This window comes from Pan troglodytes, chromosome 21 (assembly GCF_028858775.2).
Source record: "Pan troglodytes isolate AG18354 chromosome 21, NHGRI_mPanTro3-v2.0_pri, whole genome shotgun sequence".
Taxonomy (NCBI): domain Eukaryota; kingdom Metazoa; phylum Chordata; class Mammalia; order Primates; family Hominidae; genus Pan; species Pan troglodytes.
In genome coordinates this window covers 11,370,692-11,387,669 of record NC_072419.2, presented here as the reverse complement: position 1 = coordinate 11,387,669, position 16,978 = coordinate 11,370,692, and the positions used below count along the sequence as shown (strand labels likewise).

The window sequence follows — 16,978 nt, the reverse complement described above, 5'->3', positions numbered from 1 at the left end:
ATCCCTCCTTTCCTCCTGCTTTGTTCAAATCCTACCCCCGGAGGCAATACCTGGTGGGAGAGTGGCCAGAGACAGCCTTGTGCTGAAGTCCCAGAGGAAGGGTCTTTTTGAGTGTGGAGCATGAACTGAATTATGCAAACCCCGAGGGTTGCTTTGTCTACAAAGCCTGCTGCTTGCCAGTCTGCCGGGGGCTCCCAGGGAGTACGTTTTGAGTATCGTTGTCACTGTGCCCTGTACCGCACCTGGATTTTAGCACTGGGTCCTTGTTCCCACTCCCACCCTAAGCTGGGCCCTTCTATTGACAGACATCCGTGTTCACACCAGCCTATGGCTCTGTCACCAACGTCCGCATCAACAGCACCATGACCACCCCACAGGTCCTGAAGCTGCTGCTCAACAAATTTAAGGCAAGTTCCCTTTGCTGACTGGCCACAGATGGGGTCACAGCTGTGCCTTGGGACCCCTAGAGTGGTTGTGCGAGGAGCTATGGAAATTGTGTGTTTTGTAGGATGCTGAGCAGAGGGCTTCAGTTCTTTAGATCTTCACGATCCAGGACAAAGTCCACAGAATCAGCATCAGCATCACCTGGGTGCTTGTTAGAAATTTAGATTCTCAGGCCCCACCCCAGACCCACTAAATCAGAAATTGTGAGGGGTAGGCCAGGGACGCCGTCTAACAAGCCTGTAGGGGATTTGGATGCCTACCGAAGTTTGAGAAACACCAGCCCTCAAATCCTTTATGGGCTACTTTAGAAGGACCCTGGGGCCTGCTGACTGGTTTTGGGCTCAGTGCGAAGATTGACTTCTGGGACACAGTTGGGAAACCTACTTTGAAATATGATACTTAAATAGACGTGCAAATTATAGTGCAGGAGTGCTTTTAAAGTTCTGTTGCTCTGTGTTTTCCACAATCTCTTGGAGACCAGAGATCTTTTGGAGACCAGGTGTTCTTATTTTTAATGGAAGCCAGTGTAGCCTAACAACCTAAGAACACAGGCTCTGGGTTCAAATCTCCACTGAGCACCTGCTAGTTGGATGAATTGGGCAGGTTACTTAACCTGCCCCTGCCTCTGCTTCGTCATCATAAAATGAGGATAATGGGACTTCACTATGGTATCGTCGTGAGCATTAGATGGGTTGAAGCCTTTAACATTTGTAGAACTATGCCTGGCACATTGCAATAGATGATAGCTGTTATCTATCCTAGTTATGTGCTACCGAATGACCAATTTGGTCAATGACGCACCACATATATGACAGTGGTCCCATAAGATTATAATCCATTTTTTATGGTACCTTTTCTGTGTTTAGATATGTTTAGATACACAAATGCTTACCATTGTGTTACAAGTGCTTACAGCATTGAGTACAGTAACATGCTGTACAGGTTTGTACACTAGGAGCAATAGGCTATGTACCATATGGCCTAGGTGTGAAGTAGGCTATGCCACCCAAGTTTCTGTAAGTACACTCTGTGATGTTTGCACAACAATGAAATTGCCTAGTGACACATTTCTCAGAATGCATCCTCGTGCTTAAGTGCATGACTGTATTATTGATAAAGTCATCTGCCTTCTCAATCTTCTCATCACTTCTGAGAGTTGTAGATAAATAGCTCTCCCCTCAAAACAGCCTAAAATTGACTTAGCTTTGCATTGCTAAAGAAGAGGAAAAGCCTCGAAGTTGGGATGTTTAAATAGAAACTTTCAACAAGAATCTTTTGCTCCTGCTTCAGATTGAGAATTCAGCAGAGGAGTTTGCCTTGTACGTGGTCCATACGAGTGGTGGTAAGTCTGAAGACCACAGTGTACTTTAAAACTTCTAATTAACTCAAAATAGCAAGTTAAAAAAATACCTCTGCCTCCTTTGCTTGTTGTTTGAGTTTTGGAAACTTCCAAATGTTGTTTGCCTTCAAGGCTGATGGGCTTGCTGTATGAGTCTACTAGGGATTGCCTTATATGGCCAGTAAACAAATTCTAAACCTAACTGCCTATTAAAAGAGGAACTAGATTTTCTTAAGAGACAGATAAACCCAATTCCTCCAAGGAGTTTGAGGCATGGTGGTATTGTTGAGGGGTGGGGAGTGGGAGGAAGTTGCTTTTCACAACACCTATGGAATAGTTCATTTATAAATCAGTCTCCTGACGTATATGGCAGCATCTCCTAAGGTGCCTAGTCCATTTGGACCCCTGCATTAACCACTACTTAATGTGAGAAAGGCCTCTCAGGGCTGCTCCTGGTTGTGTGTGGTTGCAGAGAAACAGAAGCTGAAGGCCACCGATTACCCGCTGATTGCCCGAATCCTCCAGGGCCCATGTGAGCAGGTCTCCAAAGTGTTCCTAATGGAGAAGGATCAGGTGGAGGAAGTCACCTATGACGTGAGTTCCCTTTGGGTCAGGTGATCTGTCCTCAGGAGGGTGGGGATTTGGTTGGATCACCTGTAACTGGGGTATAGAATGACTTTTTTGACCAATGACCATGCCCCCTTTTACTTCTTCAGCACCAGGTTCTCTTGAAGCCAGCTTTTGCAGAGTAACAAACATCTCCAAATCATAGTAGCTGACAACAGCAAACATTTACTTTTTTGCCCATGATTCTATGGTCTAGTAGCAATGGCTCTACTGTAAGTATGGGTTGAGTTCAAGTCTGCACTGTGTGACTCACCCAGAGGCCCAGGCTTTTGGGGCAGTAGTTACTGCACATGGGTGTGCTCCTCATGGCAGATGGCGGAGCATGAGAAACCAGGCCAAATCATGTAAGCATATTTGAAGCCTCCACTCAGATTTGGTGTGTCATGTCCACACACATTCCACTGGCCAAAGCCAGTCACATGGACAAGCTCGGCATTAATAGGGTAGAGAAATATACTTATCCCAGGGAGAAGAGTTGATAGAGCAGGGTGGGGATTCTTGTGGGGAAAGGGAAGCCATTTTTTAACTTTTTTTTTTTTTTGGGATGGAGTCTCGCTCTGTTGCCCAGGCTGGAGTGCAGTGGCACCTCCCTGGTTCAAGCTATTTTCCTGCCTCAGACTCCTGAGTAGCTGGGACCACAGGTGTGCACCACCATGCCTGGCTAATTTTTGTATTTTTAGTAGAGACGGGGTTTCACCATGTTGGCCAGCTGGTCTTGAACTCTTGACCTCCAGTGATCCGCCCGCCTCAGCCTCCCAAAGTGCTGGGATTACAGGCGTGAACCACGATGCCTGGCGCCGTTTTTAAACTTTAACTCACCCCAGAGCCACCCACAGCCTCTCCAAAGCGAGTTCATATTTGGATGCTTGTTTGAGCCTTGAGACCCAAATCGTCATTTGGAACCCTGATTCCTTCCATTCTCTTAGGGGAGAACAAAGGGGTTTATTAAACATAATGGGTTCAGTTCTTTCTCTGCATCACTGTGTCAAAAGAAAGTACTTTTCTGTGTTTGGCGTCACCTCATCATGAATTGAATGCATGACATGAAAAATGAGAAGTTATGAGATGGTGTCACGTAAGCGAAGCGATCATCGCAGACTCCTTCCCACCCTGGTGAGGAATGAGGCTTGGCTCCTGCCTTTAAGGAAATCCTGGTTTTCTGAAAAAAATAGACTTCCCAAGGCTTTGTGCCTTGTATAAGGACAACCCTGAAAGGAATTGGAATAATGCTGGGAAGGGCATTCACCCAGACTTGCTTCTTTCTCTCTAGGTGGCCCAGTATATAAAGTTCGAGATGCCGGTACTTAAAAGCTTCATTCAGAAGCTCCAAGAGGAAGAAGATCGGGAAGTAAAGAAGCTGATGCGCAAGTAAGTGTGGCCTCTGGGGCACTGGGCGCACTTCTCCTGGGGCCTAAGCTGATGCGCAAGTAAGTGTGGCCTCTGGGGCACTGGGCGCACTTCTCCTGGGGCCTAAGCTGATGCGCAAGTAAGTGTGGCCTCTGGGGCACCGGGCGCACTTCTCCTGGGGCCTCAACAGAGGGGCCTCTGCCGGGTCCTCGCGGGGCCTGTGCTGAGCTGCTGCGTGCGCCTGGGTCTCGGCTTTCTTTGGAGGGCTGCCCATGGACAAACCTGGATTTCAAGTGAGGACGTGACAGTTAAGTGTGTTCATCTACTTCTTGTGTCAGCTTCTCGTTTTGATGTGGGACATCAAAGTGTCTCTTGTCCTCCCTCTTATGGAAAGACTCTGAAAATAAGGCGTTGGTTTAAAATTTCTTTGGGGTCTAGATGCAGAAATAGGGAAGGTGACTGCACGCTGGTTTCTTAAGTATACGATCAGGCTCCCAGCAGGAGACAGATGCTCACTCCGATGAGGGTCTTTGACGGGTGTTTGAAGAAGGGACTATTTACAAAGACTTGGGCAGAGTCTGGGGTAACCTCAAGGGATAGTGCAGTCCCTGGGGCTAGTGTTACCACCCCTTGCCTGAAGGGGTGAAGGCAAGGAGTGCTAACCAAGACCCGGAGGTTCCAGGGATTTCAGGAAGGCTGTCTTAGCCGTGGATGTAGCCTGAGCTACTGGCCTCCAAAATCCTTTCTTCTCCCCCTTCCTCCCTTTGTAACATTTATCTTCTGGAAATTGCATTTGGATTGAAAAATAAAGCTGCTTTCTGGGAAGGATTTTGTGATTTCTTTGCTATGTTTAGTCATAGAAGAGACTGCCTTTCATAGATATGGTGGAATAAATGATTCATTTTTGCCACTGGAGAATAAAGCCGCTGCTGGATTTGCTGTATCGATGATCATAACTAGTCTGATAACACACGGAACACTTACTATGTCCTAAAGTTTTTGTTGTTGTTGTTTTGTTTTGTTTTGTTTTGACACAGAGTCTTGCTCTGTTGCTCAGGCTGGAGTGCAGTGATGCGAGCTCGGCTCACTGCAACTTCTACCTCCCAGACTCAAGTGATTCTCCCGTCTCAGCCTCCCCAGTAGCTGGGATTACAGGCATGCGCCACCATATCTAGCTATTTTTTTTTTTTTTTTTTTTTGTATTTTTAGTAGAGACGGGGTTTTGCCATGTTGGCCAGGCTGGTCTTGAACTCCTGACCTCAAGTGATCCACCCTCCTCGGCCTCTCAGAGTGCTGGGATTGCAGGCATGAGCCACCATGCCCAGCCAACTATGTCCTAAACTTTAAAAATAGCTTTTTCTGTGCAGCACAAATCCCTGAACATAAGGAATATGTCCATTGATCCCTGCACAACAGTGCCCACTCCTGTAGCTGCAGTGCCACAGCTCAGGGAAGTCGTGGGAAAACAGAACTGCCCCCAAGCCACAGACCTCCATGCCTAGTAGCTGCTATGGCCTCTTCTGCAGAATGCAGGCTCTGTTATAAGGTTGAACCATACGAAGTTGCCATTTTTGTAGGATCCCCAAGAGGGTCAACTGTTAGCAATTTTATATCATCTAGCCTAGGTGAGGGTTCATGAGCTGCTGTGCATATGAAGTACTATGCATAGTGTCTTGGACATAGTAAGCAAACGCACTGAATTTGTAGAATGCTTATTATTGCTGTTTTTTTTTTTACCTTTTTTTTTTTTTTTTTTTTGGCTAGATGTTCTACCCATAGTAAAATAATCTAATTTGGATTTGGCCTCTTTATTTCCTCTCATCGTGTTGTAGGAATGAACATAAGCAACAAAGTAGCTAAAGAGGGGTCAGTAATGGAAGCAAAGGAGCAGGGCACTTGACTGCACTGTTACCTGGTGTGACCTTGGTGTTACCCAGGTGGCCGGGAAGGTCCTGGGCAGGGGTGTGTTGCTGGCTGCTCTCCACCTGAGCCTGTTTCTTGTCTCCAGGTACACCGTGCTCCGGCTAATGATTCGACAGAGGCTGGAGGAGATAGCCGAGACCCCAGCAACGATCTGAGCCATGAGAACGAGGGGATCTGGGCACCCCAGGAACCGCCATTGCCCATAAGACCCCCAGGAAGCTAGGCACTTTCTTTCCATGGAAACATTTAGACACAAACCTCCCCAGCTCCGGCCAAGCCATCATTTGCTACCTGGAGCTGGATGTAGAAGTCAGCAGACAGCTCCCTATCCCTGGACCCCTGCCCTCCTTTTTTCTGCTCACAAGGACTTTTGATTTTAGTTACAAGGAGGACCCAAAATGTGTGTGTGTGTACATGTGTGTGCACGCATGGTACGTGTCCATGTGCCTACCTGATACTTTCACATGTAATTAAATTCCAGGCAACCAGCACAAGAGCCGTGAGCTTGGCACGTGTGCTGCTCGTGAGCAGGAAAATCAGAGGAGCCACTGATCTGAGTGGTATTTAGGTTGAAGGAAAGATTTCTCCTCTCAAGTGCCAGGGAGCAGCCACATGTCTGTCTGTGTTTAGAGAGGGAAGAGGGTTCTCCAGGTTCACCATTTGGGTTGTTTATATGTTGGTAGAAATTCTCCCTGTACGCCTAGAAGGATCAGTGAATGTAAGAGCCTTGGAAATTAGCAAAATAACAGCCACATAACCTTGCGGCAAGTCTGATGGAAAGAAAAAGATAAACCATCCGTGGGGTAGATGCAATAAGCCCACGTATTTTTACACTGGAAACGCTGATTGTTTTAAATGACAAAGACATATGTGATGTTCTATGTGGAAACCTGTGAAGAGTGGATTCTGCCTCCATCTCTGCCTCCATGGCTACCTTTAGGAGACAGAGAAGATCCTGTGTGTTTCTCTGTACCCAGCTGACAGCCTATCTCTCTGGCGCTTCCTTGAGTGGAAGGAAATGTCTCAAGAAACAAAGATCTCGCTGGTGCGTACACAGTGCTGACCAGCTAGTGTGGCCAGGGCCTGGTGGCCTGGTGACCAGGAAGTTTCAGGTTGAAGGGAAATGTCGAGGCTACCTGTGGAAATGACAGGTGCCTTGAACGCAGCCCATCTTCATGTCATCAAAGGTCTTCCTGCACTTGAAGCTGGGGCGATGTTTGCAGTCAAGACCATTCTTTCCAACCTCTGGGTTCTTGCAAGTTGCCCTCACCTTGTGTGTGGAGATGCATTCCAAGAATGAAGCCTCATCTTGCTAGTGAGTGTGGGGTTCAGGGAAGCTCTTTAGGCCACCTGGTGAAGGTGCACGGGGAGGATGGAGCTTCTCCTCAGCTCCTCTGAGCAGCCACCTATGTGATCTTTAAATCCAACCCCAATGGGAGAAAAGGGCAAGAACAGTCTGTGCCCTGGGACTCCCATCAGGAAGCTTGACAGGCAGCTGGGCATCAGTGCAGCTGATATCGTTTGAGGAGGGAGACAGATGCTTGGCCCTGGGTGCCTGGCTATGGAGATTGACCAAGCAAGATCAGGAGCTCCTGATAGCAGGCGTCTTTGAGCCTAGCTGGGGTAGAGGCACTGCCCATCTCTTCTCCACCTTCTCTCCACAGAATGTTTGCAGAGCTGGGCAGTTGAGGAAGGGACAGCCCCTGGTTGGTGCCTCCAAAGGAAGGTGGACCTTTTTGGTGGAGACGTTTCTGCCCTGGGCACCCTCCTGCCCCCCATTCATACCTATGGCTTCTTTAGAAGGCTCACAGCTGTGGTCTTAATGTAGACTGCAAAAAGATGGCATGCGGCCCCTGGCATTTCGCCAGGGGTTTTATACCAAGTCTCCTTCTTCCATAGGGACAGCAGCACCAGCCCTGTGGGGCATGGAGTGGAAACCCAGAAGGGCTTCTGCAAGCTGCACAGAATTGGGGTAAGAAGACAAAGAGTGGGCACCGGGAGAGGCTTCCTTTGTTACAGCTGGGAAAGAACAGTTCTGTGAATGCAAACACCTCCTGAGTTTTGCAATTGAGAAAATGATTTGGAGAACTTCTCTTCTGGTAATTTTTATTTTGAATGTTCAAGGCCTTAGTTGGCCCCAGAAATTCTCCTTGGAGGACTTGGGAGAAGAATTTCCACAAAGCAAACTACTAACCACTAGCTCTTATTGGACAGCGATTTCTGGCTTATAAGAGTTCTCTTTGATTTGCACTAGCACTACGATAGTGTTAAATGGGGAAATACTGCAACATGTCCAGTTGGCCAGATCACTTTCCAAGGGAGCAATACTAAGGCAGACTCAGCTTTTTAAAGATGGGAGGTCAGGAGGTGGAAGTGAGAGGAGATCCCATCTCACACAACACACTTCCACGTAATGCAGACCACACTTTTCCATTTTGTCCTGCCCTCTTGAGAGGTCATTTCTCACGTCCTAAGAACCTGATCAGAAATTTTGGAAGGGTTCTTTGAAATAGCAGCAGTTGAAACAGAGACACTTTGCCACAGTGTGGAGCAGATTTTCTCACTGGTATCACATGGTCTTGCAGTTTTGAACTCTTCGACTGATTTGTGGGAGTTTATGTAATTGCGTGCAATGAACCTGAAATTGTGTAAAGAACAAAAGACCAGTTTATAGGGTTGGGTTTTTTTTCCAACTTGTGAAAAGCATTTAGCTGCATCTGTCTCCCCACCACCCCCACCCCGGGAGGGGCTTATGTTACAAGGTGATCAAGTGAAGGAAAAACCTGAGCCTGTCTGGCTGCGATGGTGGAATTAAGCACAAGGTCACATTCTCTGTGATCACATGAGAGGGAAGGTGATGACTTAAATGGCAGGGGGTGGGGATTATCTTGGGCAGAGGCTGAAAAGCACAAAAGATAGTCTTGCCTGTACGTATTGGTGAAGAACGTGCACAAGGCTGGATGGACTTCAACTTGGAGTTGAGTTGAGGCAAGAGGATTTCTGGATATTAGTCACCCATCTGCAGGAAAAATGCTGAGGCCTTGGGTCAAGATTTTGATCTGAGACGTGCTGATGCTTCAAGGAGAAATATTTTCACAATCCTCTCTTCCCTCACCAAAAGAAAACAGTACTCTCTCCTAGAAACCTCTAGGTAAACACATTTTATCCTAATATCGGTAGCATATAATGCCCCCCCAAAATATCTGTTTTTCATGCAAAAAATCTCAAAAAGAAGTCTGTGGAGGTGAGTGGTTACTTCAAAGTGTCAGGAGAGTGAAGAAATTGGCCACAGAAGAGCAAGAAGCTCTCTTAAGAAACGGGAATTCTCTTTAAAGAAACCACCACCAACAACAAAACAACCAAAAACCATGTTTTATGTCAAAGCTCTGTAGCACAGAGAATGTGGTGTCATAGATACATTGCCGAGAGAGATTTCTTTCTTTCTTTTTTTTTTTTTGAGACAGAGTCTGGTTCTGTTTCCCAGGCTGGAGTGCAGTGGTGCGATCTCAGCTCACTGCAACATCCGCCTCCAGGGTTCAAGTGATTCTCCTGTCTCAGCCTCCCAAGTAGCTGGAATTACAGGGACCCGCCACCATGCCCGGCTAATTTTTTTGTGTGGTTTTAGTAGAGGTGGGGTTTCACCATCTTGGCCAGGCTGGGCTTGAACTCCTGACCTCGTGATCCACCCGCCTAGGCCTCCCAAAGTGTTGGGATTACAGGCGTGAGCCACTGTGCCCAGCCAAGAGAGAAATTTCTACATGAACAAGACAATTTCAGTGTCTTACAGCGGCCAAACCATGACGTGAAGAATGAGATAGGAGACAGGAGATCACCATAAGCGTCCCTGATATAGCAGCACACATTTTCACGTTTCCACTTAAATCGTTTTGCACAAAGTCTTGCTTCACTCAGATGAGATGAGATATGATTTCCTAGAGATGTAAAAATAAGAATGCATGTGGCGCCCCCTTCTTCCAGATGTAATAGAAAGCTCTGCCCTATCACAAGGGGGGTGTTGAAGCGCCCCTTGTGTTTTAACTGTATTTAACTGAGCACAAGATGCACAAGCTATGGTGGGAAACCCTCAGTTTACCTTTGGAGTCTTCCCTGCAGATTGCAGACCTGTTTCCAGGCTGATGTTTCTGGTGTGTAATTGCTAGTGTTTCTGAAGGGTTTTCCCAATTGTTTTAGCCTTGTGAAGTATTCTTAATTATAACTTGCCTTTCAGCGATGGTACATGACTTGATTCGACGTTTGGTTCTGAACTTACACTCTGATGCGTTTACTTATCTAACATAATCTGACAAGGCCTCAGTAAGGGAGCCATACATTTTTGTAGCATTTTGATATGTTTTAATGCATCTGACTTAGGTCTTACTGAAATAAAGCACTTTTCAAAGAGATGCGCCCCGTGGATGGGTCTGTGTGTGACTGCTGGGTGCGGGAGCTCTGTGTTGTGAGAGGGTGGTTGTAACGTGGGTGACAGGAACAGGAAGGAGCACCCACCAGATAAGTTAATTTTCTTCCCCGAGTTTATGGTTTGAACATGTTTGGGCCTGGCTCTTATGTCCCAAATAGGAAGTAAAATGAGAAGGTTGTCTTAGGAGCTGCCAGTTGAGGGCTCTGGAGAGCCAGGAGTTGTGGAGGAAAGAGCTTGGAACTTCTACTCGGTGAGGCTGGATTTCCACTCTCACTCCACCCCTTCCTCTTGGACCCTGGGACCAACTCAACGATCCTTTCTCTAGGACTTGGTTTTCTCACCTGTAAAATGGCTAAGCCCCCCTGCAGGGGTTGGGCACCTGGGCTTGCTTCTGTTGGAAGCATCCCCCCATGGCTCCCCAAGTGTGAGATTTTCAGACTAGGGCCCAAGTTCCACCCTATGGTATGGGGAAGGTATGATATTTAATTTTATATGTCAACTTGGCTAGGCCATGCAGCCCAGATATTTGGTCAAACACTAGATGTTACTATGAATTTGTTTTTTTTTTTAAAGTTGAGATTAACATTTAAATCAGTGGACTTTGAGCAGTCTGCCCTCCATAATGTGGGTGGGCCTCACCCAATCAGTTCAAGGCCTTAAGAACGAAGACTGAGATCCCAGAGAAGAAGGAATTCTGCCTCAAGACTGCCTTTGGACTTGAACTACAGGATCAATTATGTGAACCAATTCCTTAAGCTCTGTCTCCCCACACCTACACCTCTCTCTCTCTCTACACACACACACACACACACACACACACACACACACACAATCTTTGGAGAACCCTAATACACAGAAATAATTTCATTTGTTCATGAAGTTTAATATGAGATTTGACGGTTGTCTTCCTAAGAAACCTGGCCATGGAGCATAAATAGTGACCATTATAATTTGGCCTCTAGAAGAAGGTAACAAGACCAGATTTTTAATGATGCTTCTGTAAACAATGCATATATAAGTATGAAAGAGAGAGAGATGGGGAAGGAGGGAGAGACAGAAAGAAAGTGTGGATAAATCACAGTTCCCTTGGAGTGTTGTTTCGATTTCCCATATTTAGAGTTTTCAATTTAAAGAGAGCTTTCAGTTGCTGCTTTTAAGTTGGGTGAAACAGATGAGCAGTTAACCCTTCCAAGGTAGTGAGACTTTTGTACAGTGCATCGTGTAGATGTAGGTGATATACACTGAAGATAAATGGTTCATCTGGAGTCCAACCACGACCCCCCAAAATGCAGTAAGCCTTGTAGGAGTTACAGTGCCTAAAATAACCAAAAAATTCGAATAGCCTTCTGCCAAAGGTGCTGGCAGTTCTTGGCTTGTTTTATAGAAACAGATTTTATGAAGTAATTTGGTATTATCTATTTTAGGTAATGAAGTTATGACTGAATGGAGTTTGCTGTGAGTACAAGACTTCACTGTCAAGTTTTGAAGACATTTGAATAGGTTGCTGAAATGTTTAAATGCAAGAAAACACTGCTGAAAACTGAACTTGAGTAAAATTAACATTGCTATTTTTAGTTTAAAACCATGCAAAATTTTCTGCGGATCATATGGGGGCGGAAAGAAGAAAAGAAGAAATAATGCAAAAAAGAAATTGTGACTTACAGTTTAAGTATATGTCATATAAGTAAGTTAACTTTATATAAGTGATAAATTATAAGTATGTGCTTTATAAGTGTATAAGTTAACTTTAGAAGTTTTAAAATGGTAGGTAGGCCCACTGGCAGAGACGGTAAGTCCTGGTTTGCTTGGGACACTTCCACTTTATTCTGTGGTTATATGTAATTATTAACAGCATCCCCTTTTACTCTCAAAATGATCCAGTATGGATGATAAATATGATCACCCTATAAGTTGGCCAAAGAGCAGCTTATCATAATTTTGATGAGAAGTTTTTAAGCAGCAGCCATAAGTTGGAATTTAAGTGTTAAGTTTAAACTTTAGGAAAAACTGAAATCTAAACGTGTTTTGACATAATGCAGAATCTAATATGGATTTTTATGTATCAGTGTTTTATTAACCCTGATTTAATTGTTCTTGCATTAGAGCAAGATACATTTTTCTTATTGGAGTTTTAAGCTTGGACTTACTAATTCATAAGCCATAAACATGAATATTATTATTTTTTAATTTAAAAAGTATTTATTTTTCAGTTTTATAGTGGCATAACTGACAAATAAAAATGACATATATTCAAGGTGTACAACCTGATGATTGTTGTACATACACATTTCACATATACATTGTGAAACGATTACCACATCACATTTACACGTCCATCATCACACAGTTGCCATTGTGTGTGTGTGTGTGTGTGATGTCAGGACACTTCAGATCTACTGTTTTTTTCTTCATCCAGCCCAAAATGTCAAAGATCTACTTTCTTAGTGAATTACAAGTAAACAATACAGTACTATTAACTATAGTCACAGCACTGTATATTAGATCCCTAGAACTTACCTTGTAACTGAACATTTGTTCTCTGATTTTTAGGATATGACACAAAAAGCACAGGCAACAAAAGCAAAAACAGGCCAGGTGTGATGGCTCATGCCTGTAGTCCTAGCATTTTGAAAGGGTAAGGTGGGTGGATTGCTTGAGCACAGGAGTTTGAGACCATCCTGGGCAACACGGCAAAACCCCATCTCTACAAAATATACCCCCCAAAATTAGCTGGGCATGGTGGCATGCACCTGTAGTCCCAGTTACTCGGGAGGCTGAGGTAGGAGGATCGCTTGAGCCCAGAAGGCTGCGGTTGCAGTGAGCCGAAATCACATGCACTCCAGTCTGGGTGACAGAGAGATACACTATCTCAAAGAAAAAAAAAAGGCAAAAATAAACAAGTGGGACTACATCAAACTAAAAACCTTCTGCACAGCAAAGGAAACAATGAAATGAAAAGACAACCTATAGAATGGAAGAAAATACTTGCAAACCATGTATCTGATAAGGGGTTAACGTTCAAAATACATAAGGAATTTCCACAACTCAATAATTCATGACTTTGAATGTCCCCTGCTAGTCACTAAGCCCCTCTAAGCTGCCCTTGATGCCACCTACCCTCACCTGCAGAGCCATCTATGGGGTCAACAGCACCGAGAGTCAGGTATCTTACAACATCCTTCCCTGGGACAACCCAGGGGTTCTGAGAAGGTAGTTGGTGCCAAACACTGGGACAGATGGAACATGACAGCATGGGTATGTCTTGCTGATGGAAAGTAATTATGTCTCAGAGATGTCTAGAGTATAATTTTGGGAACAAACTACTTAGAACTCCCACACATTGTGGATATTGAATGTCCGGGACTACAAAGAGCCTTGATTCCAAAATGATCCCAAGGAGAGATCTTAATTGATACAGACGTGCTGGGAAGGGAAGAGCATGGTCCCTTTAAATGATACAGAAGCGGGGAAGTGAAGTGCTGGGTAGAGGAGGGCGTGGTCCCTAGCTAGGGCTCTACCCCCACGGACCTTGGTGAGGACAGGCATTTTTGCTTTGCTGTCCAAATGTTGCATTTCCCAAGACAACCCTGGCCTCTCATGCTCCCATCCTATGCCTATAAAAACGCGAGACCCTAGCAAGGCAGGGACAGGAGCGGCTGAAAGTGGAGAGGAGCACATCAGCGGAGGAACACTTGGGGGGCTGGACATGGGGAGGAGCACATCGGCAGGCACTGGCACGCTGGCAGGCCATGAACTGGCAGAAGGGCATGGAGTTTGGCTGGGGCAGTTGGAGGAGAGCCCGTGGGGTCGAGTGGCCTGACTCCAGGTGAAAATCATCTCCTTTCTGGCACCGCCCCTCCCATCTGCTGAAAGCTACTTCCACTCAATAAAGCCTTGCACTCATTCTCCAAGCTCACGCGTGATGCGATTTTTCCGGTACACAAGGCAAGAACACCGGGATACAGAAAGCCCTCTGTCCTTGCGACAAGGTAGAGGGTCTAATTGAGCTGCTTAACACAAGCGGCTTATGGACGGCTAAACTGAAAGAGCACCCTGTGACACATGCCCGCTGGGGCCTCAGGAGCTGCAAACATTCACCCCCTGGACACTGGCGTGGGGTCGGAGCCCCACAGCCTGCCCGTCTGTGTGCTCCCTCAGAGGTTTGAGCCGCAGGGCACTGAAGGTGCGAGCCACAGTCCCTACCTCACGCCCTGCGAGGGGGGAAAAGGGAACCGTTCCCGTTTCATAATGTAGTGTTCAACTTCAATCGTTAAAGTTCTTTAGCCAAATATTAACTATAACACAAGTTGTCACAAAAATCACTAAGCAAAAAAGCGAACTATAACATCTATGACCCATTAAAAGAAACCAACAAATAAAAGTTGAATTCAAGTTGGTCATAATAATCTAGAGATAAATTATTAGAAATATAAAATGAATTTTGCAAGGTTGCTCAAACAAGGAAAATATATAAAAATGTATTTCTATGTATTTCTAGGTGTATAATCTAATAAAAGATTAAAAAATAAAATTAAAAAATGGGAAGATATACCTCATTTATGGATTGAAAATTTAGCAGATCTGCCCCCAAATTATCTATACATTCAAGTAATCCCAATAAAAAGCCAAGTACATTTTTTTCCTTGCTTTCCTCCTTCTTTGTGATAATGGTATAGGTAAAATAAAAACCATAAGCATGAATATTATTCTGCTACTGGAAGTGTAATTATCAAGTTTATGTAGAAGGCTGGGCGTGGTGGCTCACACCTGTAATCCTAGCACTTTGGGAGGCCAAGTCGGGCAGATCACCTGAGGTCAGGAGTTTGAGACCAGCCTGGCTGACTTGGCGAAACCCTGTCTCTACCAAAAATACAAAAATTAGCCAGGCGTGGTGGTGGGTGCCTGTAATCCCAGCTACTCAAGAGGCTGAAGCGGGAGAATCACTTGAACTGGGAGGTGGAGGCTGCAGTGAGCCAAGATTGTGTCACTGCACTCCAGCCTGGGCCACAGAGTGAGACTCAGAATGAAATTACATAATAGTTTATGTAGAAACATGGAAAATATTGTTATGTAAAGTAAATAAAATAGTATGTTCAATATGATTGCAGGCCTACAGGTAAAGGCTTATGAAAAACGTTACGTTGGGGTGGTGCTATTAGATTTTCTTACTGCTTCTATTACATTGGCTTTAAAATTAAAATTTCCTGCTTAGTAACTCCAAAAATATTGAGAATCCAAAAACGTATAAACACATACAAAACAAAACAACAACAACAAAAAAACAGTGGCCAGAAGATTAAAGCCAGCCAGGCCTTTGTGTCCCTGGTAGGGTCAGTTTTTCCAAGCACTAGACTTCAGAATTCCTAGAAGAATAAGAGGCCCATTATGCAATGGAAATGCAGTCCCATATACCAAAAATCATATATATATATATATATATATATATGTAATGTAAATACACACATATGTAATACACAGACAAAATGGAAGGATGGCGTCAATAGTTCCAGGGCCTTTGAGGAAACCAGCCACCATGCCATGCCATCTCGAGTACGCAGGAGCCTGAGGTTAGAGACCTCATGTGAGGAATTGGGAAATTCCCTGTGTTTAGAGTCAGTCACCCTGGACACCAAACACATTTTCAATCTGTACTCTCAATTCTCCTTTCAGAAACTGGACATGCAAAAGTTTTCAAAAGGAGAGAAAAATACACACCATAAATCCTGGAAACCTGAAGTTAGCCAGAATGTGCTGTTAGACAGTTCTACTTTCAGTTTCTTATATTCTGAAGTTCTCTTGATTAGGAATTGGGTACCAGATGCAGTGCCCGATTCACAAACCAAGCCCTTTGCTTGGTGTCTTCTGGATAAATGTGTGCCTTGTCCCGCCTGGGCACATGGGACACTCCTGCTCCCCCAGCCCACCCCGCCCACCCCATGCACCTGAGGCCTGAGCCAGGAGCTCAGGAGCTGCTCTGCCTTTCGTTCCCATAGAGGCCAGGACACTGGCAGTGAGCATGATTTCTGGGCTGACTCAGATGACTATCAAATAAACTGAATTTAAAAATAGTTCACTCAGGTGCCTACTGGTACCTTCTCAGGATACACACACTAAGCTGACAATAAACAACCCTAAAATAACCCAAATGACTCTAAGGTTCTTAAAATGCCCTTAGAATTCCCCCACCCTAAAAAAACCTCAAGGATCCTGAAGATCCCTGTAAACTTCATGCTAGTGGGGTTGACCTCTAAGAAGCATCAGAATCACCCAGGGTTCCTGTGAAAATGCAGACTGCTGGGCCCCAACCCCAGAGTTCCTGATTCAGCAGATGGAGTAGGGCAGAGAATCTGCATCTCTAATAAAGTTCTCAGGTGATGCTGATGTTTCTGGTGCACTAACTGTTCTAAATGAGCCTAAGGGGAACACTGCAATCACCTGGGGAGTTTTTTAAGAACACTGATGTCTATATTCCGTACCAAGAGATTGTGGTTCAATTCTTCTGTGCTGTGGCACTGGCAGCAGAATTTTTAATATTGCCTCTTTCTTACTAACTGATATGGTTTGGCTGTGTCCCCACCCAAATCTCATCTTGAATCCTAACGTGTTATGAGAGTGACCTGGTGTGGAGCGGTGGGTAATTGAATCATGGGGGCAAGTCTTCCCCATGCTGTTCTCATGATATTGAATGTCTCATGAAATCCGATGGTTTTAAAAAGAGGAGCTCCCCTGCACAAGCTCTCTTTGCCTGCTGCCATCCATGTAAGACTTGCTCCACCTTGCCTTCCACCATGACTGTGAGGCTTCCCCAGCCACATGGAACTGTAAGTCCAATTAAACCTCTTTCTTTTGTAAATTGTCCAGTCTCGGTTATGTCTTCA

At 45.1% G+C, this 16,978-nt stretch overlaps 1 protein-coding gene across 14 annotated transcripts in view; it reads left to right on the top strand.

The window, feature by feature from the left end:
• Positions 1-10,083, top strand: part of RASSF2 (Ras association domain family member 2) — a 38,405-nt gene extending 28,322 nt beyond the window's left edge. For all 14 annotated transcript variants that reach the window (XM_514496.9, XM_009436757.4, XM_063802995.1 and 11 more), the window contains 5 exons: positions 306-407; positions 1,735-1,786; positions 2,256-2,377; positions 3,681-3,778; positions 5,766-10,083. In XM_514496.9, coding sequence (XP_514496.2) covers positions 306-407; positions 1,735-1,786; positions 2,256-2,377; positions 3,681-3,778; positions 5,766-5,835 — 444 coding nt within the window. In that variant the 3' untranslated portion in view covers positions 5,836-10,083. The remainder of the gene's footprint in view (positions 1-305; positions 408-1,734; positions 1,787-2,255; positions 2,378-3,680; positions 3,779-5,765) is intronic.
• Positions 10,084-16,978: the final 6,895 nt, after the last annotated feature.